This window comes from Megascapheus bottae, chromosome 11, assembly GCF_031878675.1.
Source record: "Megascapheus bottae isolate mThoBot1 chromosome 11, mThoBot2.hap1, whole genome shotgun sequence".
Classification (NCBI taxonomy): Eukaryota; Metazoa; Chordata; class Mammalia; order Rodentia; family Geomyidae; genus Megascapheus; species Megascapheus bottae.
Window position 1 is genome coordinate 42,787,867 of NC_143519.1, and position 21,427 is coordinate 42,809,293.

Below are 21,427 nucleotides of genomic sequence, written 5' to 3' on the forward strand. Positions count from 1 at the left end.
GCAAAAGATTAAGTAACCAATAGTCCTACTATTTAGAAAAATATTAATTTATGGGATAGCTTAGTTCCCTTACAGTTTGAAAACTGGACTACAAACCTTATTTGTGCCTAATAATATTTTGGAAGCAGCACTGAAGGCTTTTTTACTTTATAACATGATCCCTTAAAATCTTAAATACCTTTTTGATTAAATTTGGATATTTTATATTTTTGTAAACAGTAATCTAATCTACATTTCATATGTTTGTACCAACTTACCTACTTAGCTATAATTATCATGCTAGTCTTGTTACGTTACTATTGAGTATGTAATTTCTCTTTTATTTCCTAGAGATTTTCTAGTGATCTTTACAAATAGAAATTCTTGGATTTGTATAGACATTTAAAAATTTTTAATTAAGGATTAATATTTTTTTAATTACAAGATGAAGTATTAGACCAATTGTTTTGGATTATTTAACTGATCTTGAAGTGTATCAGAAAATTACATTCAAGAAAGTTCATAAATAGTTTTTTAAATTCTCTCACACTTTAAAGCCATGCTATGTATGTTATTATTCTAAAGCCCATGTATTTAAAGATTGTACAACAGTTATATATTATGTAATTCTTACATGATTCATATTTTACTTCAATGTTCTATTATTCTAGTTACTAATGACATAGGAAGAATGAGTCCCAAATTGGTCATATGAAATACTATCTTGTTTTGTTCACTCTGTGGGGTGGGAATTGAACAGGGCACAATGAAGATGACATATCTCTAATTCAAGATGTCTGAGGCCTCAGCTGTGACTAACAGATGGTGAGACCCAAGAGTCTGGATAAGTTGCATCCTAGGTATTGCTACAGCATTCACTTATGTGGACTAAGCTTCCTAACAGAAGTTTCAAGCAAATTTGTACATATGACTGTACATTTGTACATATGGTTGACATCTAAAGGAGAGTACGGTAGGAGAATGATACACAAGTTTCATGACCTTTCCTAACTTACCCTTGAAACATTGTGTACAAAGCTGTGTACATTATTTCTTGCATCACAACATCCATATTACCCAAACTGCAAGGGGGAACTTGACAGAAGTATACAAGAATTTTAAAATATTTTTTATGATTTCTGTGAATATTTAGGCCACTTAAGGATTCTGTTCATTACAAAGCTATGAGCACACGCGCACACACACACACACACACACACACACACACACACACACACCTTTGTGCACACAGCAAGTATTCCTGCAGGATATATATTTTGGAAATAGAATTGTTGCGCCATAGGACATGCATATTTAGAATTTTGATAAATCTATTGAATATCCTTCCTCATAAAGCTCTGCTAATTTATCCATTTTCTACAACCTAAGAAATAAGCTATTCCTTCATTCTCCTTTCTATCTACAATCTCTATTTAACAGTTTCCCATTTAGTATTTTATCACTTTCATGTGATTTAGTTCATAGGTTGTTTAAAATTTTTACTATTATAAAGAATTCTATAGTGTGTGTCCTTGTAAGTAAGCCTCTGCTCATTCCCTTAACAATATGCTGAAGACAGATAGTTAGAAGTGAATTGCTAAGCTGAAACTTACCATTCTTTATAACTCTCCTGTAAAAATGACTAAAGTATGACCTAGGACATTGGTGCCACTTTATGCAGCACCAGTGTACCTACTCTTTTCCAGAGCAACTTTCATCAGGAAATACTCAACAGTGGGCTATTTTACTTTTTGTAATGCGTAAACTAAAGCACAAATTCTCAGTAAGAACTGATAACTCACATGGAAATCTGTAGCACTTTAGTTATAACTCCCTAATGGATACTTTGATGAAGTTACTTCTTTGATGAGTTCAATATGTTGAAGATAACAGAAACCTTTTTCCACCTCAAGGCAAAATGTGTAAAGTTTATAGCACACTATCAGACTTGCCTTAGGCAAGTAAATTCTTTCACCCACTGTTGATGGGAGCCCAAAGTGAAACAAAAATTTGAAAACACAGTGATATGTATATGATCTTTATCAAAGTACAAATGTATTAATACTTTGAAACAGTACTAATGGAATTTTTCTTATACTGATATTTATCCACATTACAAACACATTAAGATTTGCCCCAATACTGACTCAAACTATGAAGTATTATATATTCATTATGCTGTATTTTTTGTAATAACAGGACAATGAAAACACATAATCTAATAAAAGCCTATTTTATTAGACAGTAGTACATCACAAAATAGATTTCTATGCAGGTTTACATAAAAATAAAAGTATTTTCTGGGTACAAAAACAGATTGATCTGTAGATCAATGTGCGCACTATACTACTTTTTGAATACAAAAGTAAAGATAATAGTAGTTTTGGGGGTATATAGTGAATACTGAAATGATACACAAAATCTAAAAAGAGGTCTATATATATTTATAGGATATGGATATGGGGTAATGGAAGTTAGAGTTAAAATTAAGATTCTTAACCATATTCATATCATAATCATATTCATTTCATTTCTGGAACATCAGCATTTATTTAAAAGCTCTGCCCCTTTATAGCTAAATCACATTCTGTGGCTAAATGGAAAGATGGCTTTGAGTGGGTGATAATGTAAACCATGGAACTTTCTGTCCATTTTGCTTTTCTATTTTAGGTTAAAATGTGGATTTTATCATACCTGTTACATTTGCCTTTGATTTAAAGCAGCTATTCTCAGTATTCCAGCTCTATATTATTTCAGAAGAAAATAAATTACTGACCCAGGAAATAAATATTGTCAACCTCCAAGATGTATATATAGTTAATATGAGTTGCTATTTTTGAGAAGATCTATTGCTAAGTTCTTTATTCTTTAAACCTTTCTTCATTATCTCTTCACTTTTAATATAATTTGATTGCTATTTATTAAGATGTTGAAAAGAGGGGGTACAAAAAAAAAGAGATACCATTTCTTAAGTCACGTAATGAGTACTTTTTTTTTATAATGCCATTCCTTTCTTTGCTTTCCCCGTCTCCCCTCTCATTACTTCCCACAAGTTACACAGTGTATACTGAATAACATGATTGCATTTGTTTATCCTTCCTCCCTTCTTTTTTGCAGTTCTCTTCCCCTCTCCCACCCCGCAAAATACCTCAGAAGCAGAAACCAATATCACTACTACCAACAACAGCCAAACTCATGCTGCAATTGCCTGAATTTATTTTGATAAATAGTATCTTAAAATACTCAGAGAATTTGTGCCTTAGAGTTCTTTCCCTAATGGTATTTTTCTTCAGTTTATGTGTGAATACCTAGAGTCTGTATCAATTATCATAGTTATGTTTTAGAACTAGCTTCCACATCTGAGAGAAAACGTGCTGTTTGTTTCTTTGCGCTTGGTTTATCTGACGTAGCATGATTTGTTCCAGGTCCATTTGTTTCCTTGAAAATGACATAGTATTTATTATTATTCTTTATAAGGGACGAGTAAAATCCCATTTTATGTTAAGTACCAAATTTTATTGATCTGCTTATCTGTTGTAAGGCATTTAGGCTGCTTCCATAACTTGGCTATTGCACAAATAATGCAGCAATGAATATTGTTGCAAGTGTAAGTGTGTTTACCATATCCTGACTTCTAGTGAGCTGAGAGGTGCCCAAGAATAGTATGGCTCAGTCCCAGGCAAGTTCTATAGTTAGTTTTTTGAGGAAGCTCCAAGCCAATGTCCAGAGTGGTTGTGCTAGTTTACATTTCTACCAACAGTGTGATAGGGCTCTTTTCCCCTCCACGTCCCCACCAGCATTTGTTGTTTGATTTCTTGATGTTGGCCAGTTTAACTGGGTTGAGATGAAATCTCAGAGTGGCTTCAATTTTTATTTTATTTATGGCCAGGGATGTTGAGTATTTCTCATTTGCTATCCTTAATTTCTCCTTTTCCCATTTATTGATTAGTTTATTAGTTAGCTTAAGATGTCCCATCTCTCCTCTCCTCTTATCCCAAACTTTCCAGTTCTTCTTCTAGCTTGTGCTAAGCACAGTTCTGAGTCTGGTCCATACCGACTTCCTCTTAGAATTCAATGGAAATTCCACTGTCCCTTATTTTTTCACTTTTAGTTTTAGTTTGTTAGCATGATCTCACAGAACTGTGAACTGTTCTGACCGCCCCCATTTTTTTGTTGTGGCATTGAACTTAATACTGAGTAGATGCTATGAGATGATCTAACTATTTCTGGTTGGCTGACCAGTTATAACCATAGATAAATATTCAAACATTGAATGACTCAATGAAGTTTCCTTCATACCACACAATGGCCATAGGTTTAGTGTCTGGGCTATGGGGGTATTTTTCAGTATTGTTTGGGTTCATAAAACAACACATTTTTTCCTCACTCCACTCTTTCTCTGTTTAGGTATCTGTTTTTCCTATATTTTATGTCTATTGAATAGACCAGACTTCCAGATATTATACACTCACAAAAATAAAGAAATAAATAAGCCATAATTTACTAGTTACTTCATGAAAATTCAAGGATGGAAGCACTTCTCCTTATCTGTGTGTAGAACTAGAGCTTCCCCGTGTATTAGTTTTCTAGTGGTGATGCAACAAATTACAGCAATTTAGTGTGTCAACACACATTTATTATCTTGCAGTTCTGGAGATCAGACATCCCTCCCCATCAAAGAACTTTATAGGCTAAAGTCAAGATGTCAGATGGAGAAGCTACATCTTTTTCTGCGGAGTCTGGTGCGGACACCTGGACACCCATCTGGCATAGTTTGGATGAGCGAGCAGCCAAATATGCTGAACAGACGCAGAAACACTGAAGGAGAAAAGTTCAGAGATGGCGGCTGAGACAGATTATACAGAAATTCTTTTGAAAATTCTTACATAAAAGCTATAGGAGGTGCCAGGTGCCAGTGTTTCCTGTCTGCAATCCTAGCTACTCTGGAGGCTGAGATTTGAGGATCACAGTCCAAAGCCAGTCTGGGGAAGAAAACATGTGAGATTCATCTCCAACTAACCACCAAAGAGCTGCAAGGGGAGCTGTGGCTCATGTGATAGCGTGATAGGTTTGAGAGAAAAAGCTAAAGGACAGACCTAGATAGGCCCTGAGTTTAGGTTCCAGTATGACACCAAAAAAGAAAAAAAAAACATAAAAGAAAAGTCATTGAAGGCTTCTAAGTAGAAGATAGAATCATCACTTCATTAGTGCATGCATTTGCTATTACTGGGATTTGCACATAGGACCTTTTACTTACTTGGGTGACTTGCTTGTGGATGGAACTCTACCACTTGAGCCATATCTCCAGGACAGCTTTTTTGTATTTTTTGACATTCCTGGGGATTGAACTCAGGGCCTAAGCACTGTCCTTGACCTTTCTCAAAGCTACAGCTCTTCCATTTGAGCCACAGCATCTGGCTTTTTCTGTGTATGTGGTACCGAGGAATCCAACAAGCTAGGCAAGCACTCTACCACTAGGCCATACTCCTGTGATTGTTTTGAAGGTGGAATCTTGAAGATGTTTATGCCCCTGCTGGCTTCAAATCTTGATTCTTCCAGATCTCAGCCTCTTTAGTATCTATAGTTATAGGTGTGAGACATCCATCAGCCTCCCAGCTAGAAGAGTAATTTTAAGAAGTTGTCTCCAGCTATTGCGTTGTGAGTAGATTTTCTGTGTGGAAAACCAGGAAGACCAGAAAAGGTCTGTTGTAGTCATGCAGGTGAGAGGTGTTGATGGTTTGTGTGGAGTGATAGGGATATTTTGAAATTTTTTCCTGGGCTGAAGATTTTAGACAGAAACTAAGGAAGAGAGAGAGGAAAGAAGAGAAAGGAAAAGAGGAGAGTGGAATCAGCTTAAAGAAACAAGCAATAGAATTCTCTCTAAGAAGTCCAGAACGGAAGGACAGAATGACAAACCAAACAGCTGGTAGGACATAAACGCATCTACATCATTATTAAAAGGATCCCTCCATTTGAATATGAGCTGTTATGCATTTGCATCTTTTACAACAGCTGTAGATTATATTCTGATGCTATTTTCAAACCTTTTAACAAATCCCAGATAAAACTCACAACTAAGAACCCATTTACATTCACTTAAGTGGCATGCATGTACTTTTAACATGAGCTTTGTCAGAGATGTATGTTAACTGAGATAAAGAGAGCTGGCAGGGACACAAAAATGTGCCTTGGAACAATCAAATATAATATACAGGATTGTAAGAGGAAATACAATCAAGAATGGAACAATTAAATTCATTGTTAGCTCAGAGGATGGAGATGCAGAAGCAATTGAGATTAGTAGTTGCACAATTGTCAATCATTGTGCCATTTTTGGATTTAAATTTACTGATTGCAAAAAAAAAGTGTGCTTAGAAAGAGAAGGACATGCTGCCCCTCCTGCAATAGAAATAAATAATGCTGTGCTGTAGGATGAATCCAGTATTGGTTTTTTTCACATTGGTGTAGAAGTACAACTAATTGGGACATATGTGCCTCTATGAATTTCTTTCCTCGGGATATCGGGCTTCTCTTTGCTCATAGAGGCTTTGATGGTACTGAATATATTTTTTTCAACTTCGCATATGCAAGGGTGCACTGATGTGTACTTGAAATGAAAATTTAGAGGAGTCTGTAAGCTCATGAATATAAAAATGCCTTCTGGGTGTTCAGAGGACAAGCATAACGGTTTGGGGAAATTATTTCAGAGGCTCTGAAATACCCATCTCAGGCATTATTCTTGCAGATCAGAGCTGGCATTGAAAAGGTTTGCGGTATAATAGACAGGTGGATATAATTATTCAGGCCTGAGAGATTTCCTTCCTGTGTAGAATGTATTTCTTGTGTTGCAATATTAGGCCTTTCTGGACTAGTGTCATTGATTGCTTGTGGTTTTTATTATCAGCAGTGGTTTGAACTGGGTGTGCCAACAGCAGACAAACTCCTAGGACTTCTAGACCCAGGCACAATCAGCAGCAGAGATAGGGTGCTGAAAGCTTCCACCGCACAAAATAACAGGACCTTCTCTTAGCACATGAAACTCCCTGAGGTTAAGTGATCTCGCACAGCTAGTACAGAATAGAGGCAGAAGTTGAAGTAAATTCTACATAGCTCCTAAGCCCACCAATCCTCTCAACTGCCTTTCTAAATCATTTACCACTAGATTTAAAATGCAATCTCTACATAATGTACTTCCAGTGAATTTTGAGTTATGGTGATAGTCCTGAAAAATTAATTTCCCAAGCTCTAGTGGAACATTGCTTTCTTGTGAATCTAAAGAGCACAGAATCACTTAATCCTGTACTATAGGCCCAAATACTTTATTATCTTAAAAATTATTATCTAATAGTCTCTTGTTTATTCTAGAGTTCTGGTCTTCTGTGCTCTGCCCCACAAATAAAATCAAGAATGTGGATATAAGAACTATCCTGGGGCCGGGAGTTTGGCCTAGTGGTTAAAGTGCTTGCCTAGCATGCACGAAGACCCGGGTTCGATTCCTTGGTACCACATATATAGAAAAAGCTGGAAGTGGTGCTGAGGCTCAAGTGTTAGAGCTCTAGCCTTGAGAAAGTCCAAGGACAGTGCTCAGACCCTGAGCTCAAGAACCATCCTGTGTATTTGAAATTTGATAGGGAAGGGGGGAAAACCAAGACGGGTGGGGGGTGTGGGGGGGAGGGAAATGGGTACCAAGACATGTGAAAGGGTATCAATGTATGTGAATTAATGCACCTTCTATCTGGCAAATATCATGTAACCCTTTTACTAATTACAATAAAAAAAAGAAAGAAAGAAAAAAAAAGAACCATCCTGTGCACATCTGCCCATAGGAATGAGGCCACATTATCAATGACTCAAATGGTCAGAGATTTATGCCAACCCAATGACATTAAATGTGTCTAATTTAGCTTTTAAGTGAGTTTCTCTGCTATTGAAGTTTAAGAAGGCTTTTCTTCCTTCGACTGTCCAATTCCCTTTAGATTGTAATCATGGGACACTGTGATTGCCTGCTGAGGGTCATCAAATCACAATTCTCAGGGCAAGTGTTGGAAAAAGAAGCATTGCGTTTGATTTATCTGCCATTCAGGGTTTTCATAGGGCTTCATATTTTTGTGGTTTTCAGTGATGGCTATTTTGCAAATTGCACCATAAGAGAAAATTGGCTGACTTGCTTCTTGGTAATATTCTTTAAAGTATCACCTACTGTGAAGGTACTGTTTTTCAGACTAGGTTTTGGACAGGAAATTGGAAATAGTTATATTAGAAAGAAAAATAGCAGAAATGGGAATATGGGTGACTAGAATAGTAAATCAGAAGACCCTGGTTTCACAGAAGCTGTTGGTGTTGTGAGAATTCTCTAGGTGTGGAGTACCTGCTCCATCTAAGCAGCTTTCCCCCAGAAGTCAGAATAAGTAAGTGCGGCAATCATTTGGCAGTGCCAACTGTCAAGACAGGAATCTACAAGCACAGAGAAGTTGGGGGGCTCCAGGAGTGCAGGTTATAAGTAAGAAGCAACTTGTAGGAGGAGAATGAGTGACAGGGTGAAGAGAGAAGCAGAGAGAGAGAGAGAGAGAGAGAGAGAGAGAGAGAGAGAGAGAGAGAGAGAGAGAGAGAGAGAGAGAGAGAGAGAGAGAGAGAGAGAGAGGCTAAATATTTCCTTCATCATCATGCTTTCAGTGCCTACTACCCTTTCTACTAAATGCCATCTTTTTTTTGCCATCCCTGAGGCTTGAACTCAAGGCCTGAGCACTGTTCTTGAACTTTCTCAAGGCTAGAGCTCTATCCCTTGAGCCACAGGACCACTTCTGGCTTTTTCTATAGATGTGGTACTGAGGAATGGAACCCTGGTCAAGCACTCTACCACTAGACCAAACTCCTGGCCCTGGACATGAGTTTTAATCATGGTTTAGCTAGTGCTAGTAGGCACTATGTAAAGATTCTTAGAACAACATAGCTGTCTAATAAATATCAGTATCTTTCACTTGTGTTTCTTTGTCTCATCTACTTCCTATAGTGAGAGAAGTAGAATGTGGGGTTCGAGACTTAATCTCATTTTTCAACAAAAAGATCAAAGAACTGCTCATTTCTTCTTCTTCTTCTTCTTCTTCTTCTTCTTCTTCTTCTTCTTCTTCTTATTATTATTATTATTATTATTGTTATCTTTTAGTAATGACAAGCCTTCCCTTGTCCAGATTTTTGGGATCAAATAGGACCACTTTTGGCCATTAACAACATAAAATGTACTTAAATATAAAAATTAGGGGCCGGGAGTTTGGCTTAGTGGTAGAGTGCTTGCCTAGCATGCACAAAGACCCGGTTCGATTCCTTGGTACCACATACATAGAAAAAAGCCGGAAGTGGTGCTGAGGCTCAAGTGGTAGAGCTCTAGCCTTGGGAAAGTCCACGGACAGTGCTCAGGCTCTGAGCTAAAGCCCAGGACTGGCAAAAAAAAAAGCATACCCAAGGAAGACATATATCTTTTGAAGTAATTACAAAAAATGTCATAAGAGAGTCTTATGTAACTCTACCCCTAACTTAAATGTATTTTTTATTCTGTTTAATGTAAGTTGAAATTACTTGGTATTTGCATCATGATCGTGATTTTAATTTCAAGTATGGCAAAATGTAATTGTTTGGATTGGTATTAATGACTTTTGGACTTGGACGGGACTGTTAAGTGGCAGGGCCAGGCCCAAATGCCAGTGTGTCATTACTTTCCCAACCTACCACAGAGAAGTTTAGGAGAAAATTAATCACAGTCAGATTCTCTGGTGATTATATTTGAAGGCTGACTAAAGCATGGCATTTCCAGGCAACTCACCCTTCCTGCTCTTTAATCTTGAACATGTTTAGTTGTCTTAATTTTTTCAGAATCATATCACTCATGAAGAGCTAACATTGCCCATTTTCCTTCTAATTCAGGAAAAAGCTCAGCATCCAATTTCAGAGCATCAGAGAAACCTACTATTAAATGTGTACATGCTGAACAATAGCTTTGATTTTTTTAATCATAGTTTTTTTTCTTTTGATTTTACTTAGTCTTTAAATTTTTTCTTGATTTGCTTGTGTATGTTAGCTGAATTTTTTTTCCTGATCCTGGGGCTTGAACTCAGGGCCTAGGTGAGCTTGCTTAAGGCTAGTGCTCTACCACTTGAGTCACAGCTCCACTATAGCTTTTTTGGTAGTTAACTGGAGATAAGAAAATCTCACGGACTTTACTGCCTGGCTGGATTCCAACCACAATCCTCGGACCTCAGCCTCCTGAGATTATAAGCATGAGCTACGTGCACCTAGCTGATTTCTTACTCTTATATAGTGTTCTTTAGATACTGAATGGAGAAAATACCTAGGTCTACAGAACTTTATAGTGGAGCCTTTAAAAACAGTAATGTTTAGTATGCTAATCTTCATGTTTCTCATGTGTTTCTAAATTGTACATTCCTAACACCTTCATGCTTGGTCCATACAACTGCTTTTCCCCCGGTGGCTAAAGTGACCAAAGCCATCAGGATGATGGCCTTGCCTCAAGGGGCTTCTTGCCATATGCAGTCTCTTTCTCGGGTGGGTTTATTAAACAATATACCTATTAGGCAAGTTTGTGACAAAGTTGGGGGACTGAACAAAATAAGCAGTATCAGGTGAAGGACTGGAACAAAATAAAACAGAACAAAATAAAAAAGGACTGTCTTCATTCCTACACAGTATCTCACCCAGTGTTTGAAAGGGACTTTCAAATCCATAGCTCCTTACTTCCCACATCCTCTGTGCAGGGACATTCACTTACGCCTTGAAAGGATGAGTGGAAGATGGAAGCATGGTTGTTGAGCCCAACTTAAATGCCTTTTGGTTCCACAGACAACACCTTTGGTACCACACATTTAGGTGGGCTTTGCCTAATTCTAATTCTATTTGCATCCTGGTATCACATACCCTTCCTTCATCAATAATTTGTACCCAGATCTTGGCTCTGCTCTTTGGGCCACTTCAACTAAGACAAGATGATCTGAATAATGCTATACATTACTTCTCATATCAGGAAGAAAATTGGGACAGGCAGTACGTATTGTGCTGTTCTGTAGAAGATAGAATAAACATCACCTTAATAACTCATAATCTTAATTGTAAATAACAACTTAGATGACCTTGGCTCATTTTCAACAACAACAACAATGAAAATCTAGCTTTTGAAAAAGAGACTTTCTGCACTGTGAATTCTAAATCTGCTTGACAAAGCTCACTATCTCACAGTGGCACCATGTAAAGGGAAGGGCCAACAGTGAGAAAAATACCAGGCATGAAGAAGAGATTTTACTATCTGGCTCTTCTTCTCATTCTTCAAAAACTCTCATTAGATCATTAATAATCTGTTTGATATCATGACTCCTCGTATAAAAGTTAGTTAGTTGAGATTCATCTAGAAAATTTAAGATATCATGGGTTGTGAGTTCCAGAATGTTCTTTGCACATGAAGATGTCCCTCAGTTCATCAAAGACTTGATTGAACTCTACAGAATTCAGAAAAGCCAATACTCTGAAGAGGCTTCTGCTGAAAGCTCTACGTCCTTTGTTCCACACTTGAAAGAAAAGAAGTTGGGATGTGCTCAAGGACAGGCAAGAGCAGAAATCTGAAGACTTACCATCGTGTATCGCTCACAGGAAAATACAGAGGATAGGTAGGGCCAAGACTGCTGTGTTGAACTCAGGACTTGTGCTTGCTAGGTAAATGCTCCACCATACTTCTAGCTCTTTTTATTTCAATTATTTTTTTTAGGTAGTCTTGTGTTTATACTCTGGTTAGCATTGGGCCATAACCTTCCTATCTATGCCTCCCACATGGCTGGCACTGCCCGTAATCTGTTTGTTGAGATGGTATCGTTGTTTAGCTGAGTTGGCTAAGAACCACAATTCTCCTGATTTCTGCCTCCCAAGTAGCTGATTTAACAGTTTCCACTGGAATATGGCCTGGTAACTAGTAGGTAATGGAGGACTTGGCATTCTTTTCCTCTGATAATAACCAGACATTGAGAACATTCACTCAGCATGTCACAGGTCGATGAGCGCAGCCATGGTGATGAGCTGTTCCATGTTTCCATGTTGGTTCCCCAGCCCAGCTCCTAGGACCTCCATTCTAGAGACAATGTAATAAGGGTTATGGTTTCCATGACAAAAACTCATGACTGTTGAATAGGAGCTGACATGGGAACCTGTGTGCTTAGATTCTGCAAGGTGCTCTTTCTCCTGTACCAGATGAGCCTGGGAAAAGAATACATGTGCCGAAGTGAGGTGATTCTGACTTGAACCTGACCCTTTCCTTGCCAGCCGTGAGCGTTTACAGATGTTACTAATTGCTCTGCTTCTTCATCTTTGAAGTAAATGGAGACTGGGTTTGCCTTACAGGATTGTTGCATAGAGTACTTTAAGAAGAAAGAAAAAAAGAGCAAAGCCATCAGCTTAATGCCGGCGTTTAGTAATGCACTCAATACACAGAGTGTCTGCCATCTTTATTTCAATCAGTGGGCCTATCTTAACAGATGAAACGGTGAATCAGGACACATTTCTCCTTTATTTAATGGTGCTATGTGTCTTTTGGTTGTAGGTAGGACTGTGTACTATACTATGACCTTTGCATCTGTACACTGGTGTACATGTCTTAGAAATTCAGTGGCTCTTCATTTTTCTGAGTTGTGTACAACCAGACATAGAGATCAGTCATGAAGTATTTGACTTCTCTAGATTACTGGGAATTCAATTATGACCAGAGAGCTAATTGTATCTGGAGGGTCCTAGCTAATTCCAGAGACACTGGGTCCTTTATTTTCGAAATATCAGAATGTTCCTAAAATCCCCCAGCCTTATGATCTGGAAAGTCTGGAGCAATTCCTTTTGGTAGACACATCAAGGGACCCATACAAAGTTGATCATTTTGGAGTATACTTTATTTACAATGAATTATTCATTCTTGAAATGTTTTTAGAATCCATCGAAATCAGTACATAAAATAATCTTCACTGTATTTGTTACATATGGCACAGAAATAATTTAACACTTTATAAATATACTTCCTTGATGCATGAATGGGAGAAGCACCCTTTGCTAAAAAGCAGTATGGTAACTTAGTTCAATTTGGCTAGAGTAGCATTTTAAAATATGACCATGAGATGGTGCTGTGGCCAAGAAGAATTTGTACATAGGCTTTAAACTGAGTTTTCCTCAATGATGGCATTTAATTCCTTTTCTGTGCTGAAAAAAAAATCTATCATTCCACTTCAAGCAGAGTAAGGTTTGTTACTCAGTCTTAATAATATTGACTTAGAATTAATTCTTCCATCCTAGGCCCATAAGTCATTTGCAGACTGTTTCACTGGGGTGAGGAGTATACTTAAAAAGCCAGAGTAATCAAGAAGTCTCTAGCCTAAACATTTAAAGTCCTAAGTTACCATTTATTTCCATATATAAACATATATAATACGTATATATATATATATATATATGGACTATTGTTTTCACCATGCTCATAGAATTGTGTTAATGTGCTTTCACACAATTAGAGCAGCTTCCAGTTTATTTAAAGAGTATACCTCTTTACACATTAGCCTCCTTTATTAGCATTGGGAGGTCATAGGAATAGTAGGACAGACATGAATTCACATTTAAGTTGACATGATACAAACATGCACACATGAGTATATATACTGAGTGTTTTCATTGACTTACTTTTCCTCTTTATAAATATATAAATATTGAATAAAGTGCATGGGGACATATCTGTATATATATACAGATATATGTTTATCTTATATACACTTGAATAGATACAGAGAGAAAAAACACATATACACATGTAATATATGTGTCATAAGAGACATCTGTCAGGCAGTAGTTAAAGTTCATTCTGATCAAGACTAAGTACACTGGGTAGAGTCTAATCTTTAATACATAATGGCATGTGCAGAGTTTTAAACCTAAGGCAAATACATTACAGCAGAGACTTTAAAATTTATATTTTCATCATTTAGTTGATTACAGTGGTTAAGCAAGAGTTCAGTTCAAATGGCATGACATATGATAACTTCTAGCTTGGAAATGGTGAATCCTGTTTTTCAATATATGCATAAGAACATAATTAGGAGAATGCTAATGAATTTCCAAGTTATATAATCTTTCTGCATTCTTTAATTTTCAAAGCTGCAACTTTATTCCAAAGGCTTAGGGCAAAAAATCTTCATATTCAATGGAAATGCCTCATCATTGTAAACATGTATCTAATATCTATTCAAACAACAGTGTACAATTTAAGCTTCAGAACTGAAGTATCAAGGTGGAATAACTATTAGTAATCATTTTCACTCTTTACTTGCCTTTTCATTGGGTGATTTAATGTCAGTAATACTCAAAGGATTGTTTTTAGAGAGTTGGTCAAACATTTCACTAAAACTTTGGTAGTCACAGGTCCAGATTGAGGCATATATTTCTGTATTAATTATAGTATTTGATCCCAAATGATAGTTCCCCCTTCTTTGATTGGTGGTCGGTAAAAAAATTTAGTAAGAAAATTGCTATCAGAATTGAAGCAAACCTGCTTCTGAACCATGTAAGGAGATGAATTGAATTGATTCTCCAAATAGCCTGTTTATATTTTTTGACAATGACCATTTGAGTTTAGTCATGTTCTACAAATGCAAGAATCTTGTTTTTATTTATTTTCTATCCCTAGTACCTAGAAAATGCCTCCACCCATAAGTATGCATGGAACAGATAATTGTAGACCAAGAGGACCAGTTTTAATAAATAATATAAATTAATTGATCTGAAAGCATCAACTCCCCCCCCTTTTTTAACAGAGATGTCCTAAGACTCTACTACAGAATCCTGAGTTTATTCTTCAACCTTGGCACAGGTAAACATATTGTGTCCTGCTCAAAGATATGCAAGTATGAGGCAGTCCTTCCATAGTGAGTGGCCATATAACCTCCAGCTTACAGTTTCAGAGATGCTATCTAGCAATGTATTTGGTAATGTTGAATTATCTTCTTGATAGTTTCTACAGAAGAACAAATATGAAACAAGACCACATTGGAAATGCAGAGTAAAGCAGGAGGCGTAGAGGAGAAAGCAGCAATTGTTATTAAATAGCATTTAAAATATTTTTCACTTCTGAGAAGAATTAGCTTGAGATGCAGCAAATGCCACCAATCTTGTGATGGATTCAGGATGGCATACTATCAAAAAGCAGGAGTGCTAAATGTTAAGTATTGTGTTTATCGTAGCAATACAGATTTCATAATACTAGTGTGAGTGTATTTTTTCCTTTCAAAATACGTGTCATGGTGAATTATAAAGAGAATTTTTCTTGGTTTAAGAAGCCAGTCTACTCCACACATTTTTCACTATTTATAGCTCTTTTGTAAAATTACAGCAGTAGGTTACCAAGTCAATCCCATGCTGTCAATCAACAATGTAGCAGCAAGGTGTCCATTTGATATTAGAAGTTAAGTTAGATTTATGTAAGACCTCATTATAATAGCACAGTAGAAGCTAATTATGTCAAAGACATCATTTACAGTGTTAAAACTATCATAAAGCCCACAGCTCAAGTGCTGTCAGACATTTTTGGAGGGCACACTTCGTGGCACTGAACCTTGCTTCTCAAAGACAGAGTTGAATGAGGCATAGAGATATTATTATCAGTTCCACCAGAGTGGCCTAATTTTTTTCCAGTCTCCCTATTTTTCTCCCACCTCTCCTTCAGATGGGTGAGAACTTGTTCAGAGTGCCCTCTTCAGTTTCCATGGCAACCAGACCTTCACACACAGCTAACCTTTTCATTCACCGTGTCGACATTGTCTGTACAAGGATCATCCACGTGGGCTTTTCCCAGAGTGGTCATACAGCAGTCCTCATCTGTTGTCATGGCATCTGTCTTGGAATTCTTTTTGGGTCCCCCTTGGAGTTGACTGGACTTGTAGGCCAAGGTGGGTAGAGTGTTCACTAAGATTAACTGCAGTGGTTTTTTGTTTTCTTTGTACTGACATTGTATGTACCGCGAGAAGGCCGACCTGTAAGTCTTATTGAACAAGGTGTAGACCAGTGGGTTGACGGCTGAGGAGAGGTACCCAATCCACACGAACACATTAAGCAAGGCTCCGATGACATCCTCGTTACAAGACTCTTTGCAGATGACTGCCATGATGTTTGTGATGAAGAACGGGCACCACATCACCACAAACAGAAAGAAGACAATACCCAGCACCTTGCATGCTTTCTGCTCATTGCTGATGGACTGCATAGTCCTCCTGCCTGCATAGGATCCTGGTTCCCTGTGGATTGACCTCTGGAAGAGCTTTTCTGAAGACAGAGAACTCTGGGGGAGGAAGCTGAAAGAAGTTAATTTGGCCCGTGTGCCAGGATCACTCACACACAGCGTAGCTTCTTTCTGGAGTGACTTGATAGTTAGAAAGTAGGTGATCACCATGATAGTTAAGGGGATGAAAAATGCCACGAAAGAGCCGATCAGGACAAAGTTATCATCTGCAAGTAGGCAACTCCCTTCTTTAAAGACCTTGGAATCATCTTGAAGACCAAAGACTGGTATTGGCATGGATACTCCTGGGAAGAAAATGTAAACAGGATTATTAAGGCAAATGCATACAAAGTATATGACAAGAAAAAAATCATTGTGGCATAAGGTTGGTTGTGCAAAGATTGTACATCAATCTTTTAACAGTGTCACAGAAGCATTTGGTGAGAATTCATAATCCTTTGTACTTACCTTTGCTATTATTTTTTTGTCAGTTGTGGGGTTGAACTGAGGACCTGGGTATTTTCCCTGAGTTCTTTCTGCTCAAGGCTAGTGCTCTAACACTTTGAGCCACAGTGCCACTTCTGGTTTTCTGGTGGTTAATTGGAGTTAAGAGTCTCATGGGCTTTCTTACCTAATCTGACTTGGAACCAAGATCATCAGAACTCAGCTTCCTGGATAGCTAGGTGTAGAGTTATGTCTTTTATAGGGGTATGCTTATTATGGCTTGAACCTGAACTACCCTTCTCAGGGGCTCCTATGTCAAAGATTAGATCCCTAACCAGTAGCTCTACTTTGGTGGTTTTGGACACTTTAGGAGATAGGATCTTGCTGGAAGAAGTAGGACAATGGAATGTCTACACAAATGTCTACATGTCTACAGAATGTCTTTCTGTTTCCTGGCTGCCATGAGGTGAATAACTCGACCTCATCATATACTTCCACCATTGGCCTAGGCTGTATACAAGGAAACAAGCATCCCTGAATTGAATCCCCCGAAACATGAACCAGAATAAACCTTTCCTCTTATAAACTGTTCCTCTCAGGTATTTGGTAGTCTAACACAGCCTCTTGTGTACTGTACCGCCCTATTTAATCTCAGGTATTTCATAGCCTAACATAGCCTCTTGTGTACTGTACCGCCCTATTTAATCCTACAAAGTGCTTTGATTATTTTTCTGACTATAAAGCTCACGCCCCTGCTCCTACCCCTCCTGTGTTATTTGGAACCAAATCTCAGACATCCTATTACTCAGTCTGTAAATATTTCATTGTGGAAATCTAGAAGATATTCATATTTAAGAAAATCTAATATTATCACACAGACTCACTCCTAAATAGAAATCTGATATTTCCTTAATAGCATTAAATAAAGTCAGTGTTCAAGTTTCTAATTGTCCAGTATAAGCCATTATATACTTTTATTATCAGAGAGTTCCTAAGGATGGATTGCAAAAGGCAAAGTAGCTGTGACTTGTACGTATATTCGAGTACCAGACCTTGATCTCAAGGTCTGGACATTGTCTCTGAGATTATTTTACTCAAAAATAGTTCTCTACCACTTGAGCCACAACTCTACTTCTGGATTTTTGGTAGTTAATTGGAGAAAAGACTCTCATGGATTTTCCTCACTGGGCTAGATTTATACTGCAATCCTCAGATCTCAAGCTCCTGAGTAGCTAGAATTACAGGCATGATCTATACGCCAAACTCAGCTCAGACTTTTATTGAAAAATCTAAGAGTAGAAAGAATATGACAAAAATGGGAATTGTAATTTTACAGTTAGTTTCTCTGTCTCTAAAGCGGCCTGAGATACAGGAGGCAGAAGAGGGCCAGAAGAGATGAAAGGTGAGCTCATGTTTTCATGGTGACTGTCTCCTATTTAAATGGCCATTTTGTGCATTTTTTGGTCTCCTTTCTGAAGCTCAGCAGTGTCAGGGAGGTTGGATCAGACCAAAGCAATCATGAAATGGCTTATTTTCTCTGCCATAAAGGTAGAACCAGGGTAATGGGAAGGGAGAAGAAAATAATAATCCACTATATAATAATGAAGTTCAAGGTTGCTTCTTTTACAAAAAAAAAATACACGCCAGGGACACTTTTGAAGAAAGAATTTTCATATTTCCTGTATCTTAGCTCTGCTGAGCTGTGTAACTCAGTGTTCTGGTCCTGCTTCTGGGTATAGTATAGAGTCCAACACACGGTCCCAGGCCAGGTAAGCATACTAGATCATTCTAGAGTCAGGGGCCACTGCTTTACACTTGTCCTTTATTTGGAATGTGTGTAATGTAACTTCTGTACAATCAGAAGAGAGTTCGGCTCCATCCAACCATACACGAGACTGTCCTAACCTTCATGTCACCTCATGCTGGCCATGATAGCAGGAGGGAACTTTAATGAGCATATTGTTTGACAAGAATCTTTCTGCGTGACATTTGTCATTACCTTCGCAGGCTTAAATGATGGCATTTGTCATTTGTCTATGCGAAGTCACCTCAGTTTTCCTGGAAGGTGAAGATAAATGACATCAGGGCTCCTATTGAGGACATTACCAAGCCTAATGAGTCTTCATTTCCTTCTTTCTTTTCTGTCCCTGGCTGAATGTTAGGAACATTTTGTGGGCCAAGAATTGGCTGTGGCTCCAAGGAGAATATCCTCGGAGACGGTACATACACACCTCTCAGCATCTCTTTGCCTTCAGAAAACTCTGATATCAAAATCTAGACTGTGATTTCTAAGTTGGGTTTTAGTTTCTTCCAGTGCCTAAACATACATGTGCAAGCAATGTTTTCTATCTGCATCCACAAAGTCTTGTTAGATAAAGTGCTTGCTCACTGAGAAAAGGATATACTGGACATCCATTTGGAACAGTACTGGATTTGAGTCTTGGTTAGGGTTCTGTTGTCCTGGATTGGTTACTTCATGCCTATGATACTCATTTATTCATCTACAATATGAGGTTGGCATCAACAAGGACGTGGTGAGGATACAGTGGAGCAAACGTACACTGCACCCACATCAGTACCCAGTTTGAGGCAATATTCTACCATTAGCAGAAAAATGTAGGAGTGACTTCCTCTGCAAAACTGAGGCTCATACATCAACTTTATTTTGTTTTAATCTGTTTTTATTAGGTGGTATATATTACACTTTTCACAAACTGAGAGAATCAAAAATGAGTTTTGGCTATTGGCTATGTAATAATGATGTAATTATTTGCTCTGCCAGGGCCACATAGGGTCTCAATCAATTTTAATTTGGTATAGCTAGAACTGTTGATTACTTTCCTAATGTGATGAATTATAGCCATTACTGTTAGTCACGATACATATAAACAAAATATCAGCTGTTTAAAAAAGGTGGATAATTTTGTTATTACAATTTGGGGTGTTCATTTTCCTAATTACTACCTTAAAAGCCATTTACCCAATTCATTTGTGAACTGACCATTTTAATAAATAGCAGTTTTCAATGACTCAGAATGTGGTATTATTTGAAATGTCAAATTCTCCAGTCACTTGAAACTCAGAACCCTGCCTTTGGTTGGGAGAACACATATACCCCCCTCACTCCCGAGTGTCTCAATGTCTGCAGTTGGAGAAGGGAAAGGGAGCAGAGTAGAACTAAGCACACCAAACCAGAGATTTCCCCTCTTAGATGCCTAGAATAGTCAGCAAGTCTAAAAGAGTAGGTGAGAAGATGAATCTGGATGAGGAGAATGGAGACCATACATTTTTTTTGCCAGTCCTGGGCCTTGAACTCAGGGCCTGAGCATTGCCTTTGGGCTTTCCTCCAGGCTAGAGCTCCAACACTTGAGCCACAGCACCACTTCTGGCTTTTTTTCCTATGTATGTAGTACCAAGGAGTCGAACCCGGGTCTTCGTGCATGCTAGGCAAGCACTCTACCAGTAAGCCAAACTCCCGGCCCCGAGACCATACATTTTTAAATGGCCCATTCTTGTTTACTCTTAAAAAATATATAAACTGAATGCTATCATATGCCATTCATTTCCAGTGTTCTGCTTTTAGGAAGTGGTCCGCAAGGGCCTGTTAAAAAAAATACTGGCCACAGGTTAAAGCAACAATCTATAAAGAAGGAAAAAAGTTATGTCAGAGAACTGAACACTCAGATAGGCTTTGTGAGGAGAAACAGGCTCCTAGCAAGAGAGGTGAAGACATTGGCGGATATCCAAGAATATGGTCACGCCATCTCTGGGGCAAGAATGCTCTGGCTGCTTTGTACAATAATGGCCGATTTAGAGACCTGATATTTTCTCTGACTGGAGATTTTTTTTATATATACAAAGCATTTTCCATTAGGAGCGAACAGGCAGGAGCTTGGAGGATGTGAGTCAATTTTATTTAATGTATTTTTTTTTCTGAAAAGTGTAAAAGAGCAATCAAAATTCACTGTTGGTGTTGGATCCTCCGTGCATATTTTGATTTCTTTGCGTGACAACTCAGACAACAAAATGAATGGGTAACACTGATGCCCTAAGCATACTACAGCTTTGGTTGATGCTTTTTTTAAAATATAATTTCATTGTTATTAATACGGTATTGTATAGAGGGGTTAGCATTTGAAAAGTCAGGTAATGAGTATATTTCTTTTTTGCACAAGGTCACCCTTCGTTTGCTTTTTCCTAGTTGCCCTCTCCCATCCCAGCCAACAAGTTACACAGCTCATTTTCCACTTAGTGCATAGTGAAAATCATGACTGCATTTGTTCACCCTTCCCATTCCCTTTCAGTGTATCTCTTTGTCCCCCTAAAAAGAAAGCAAAATACATAACAACAACAACAACAACAACAAATCTCCCATGCTTCCATTCCTAATAAATAGTATTTTATATGTTCAGAGGAATTATGCCTTTGGGTTCCTATCCTAAGGGTATCCTCCTTTAGGTCTGACTGTGTGTGAATGCCTAGAGTCCTGTATAGGATATCATGTCTATTTGTATCTTAGATCTAGTTTCTACATATGAGAGACAACATGTGCTGTTTATTTTTCTAAGCTTGGCTTACCTCACTTGACAAGATTTTTCTAAGTTCCTTGTAAAAGGCATTTTAGTCTTTCTAAGGGACAAGTAAAATTCTTTATGTATAGGTGCCATATTGTTTTGATCTAGTCATCTATTATAGAGCATCTGAGCT

At 37.8% G+C, this 21,427-nt stretch overlaps 1 protein-coding gene across 1 annotated transcript in view; it reads right to left on the reverse strand.

The window, feature by feature from the left end:
• Positions 1–14,742: 14,742 nt before the first annotated feature.
• Htr2a (5-hydroxytryptamine receptor 2A) overlaps positions 14,743–21,427 on the reverse strand; it is a 66,173-nt gene continuing 59,488 nt past the window's right edge. Inside the window, exon 3 of the mRNA XM_090342133.1 lies at positions 14,743–16,581. Within this exon, the coding sequence (XP_090198259.1) occupies positions 15,779–16,581 (803 nt within the window). The 3' untranslated portion in view covers positions 14,743–15,778. The remainder of the gene's footprint in view (positions 16,582–21,427) is intronic.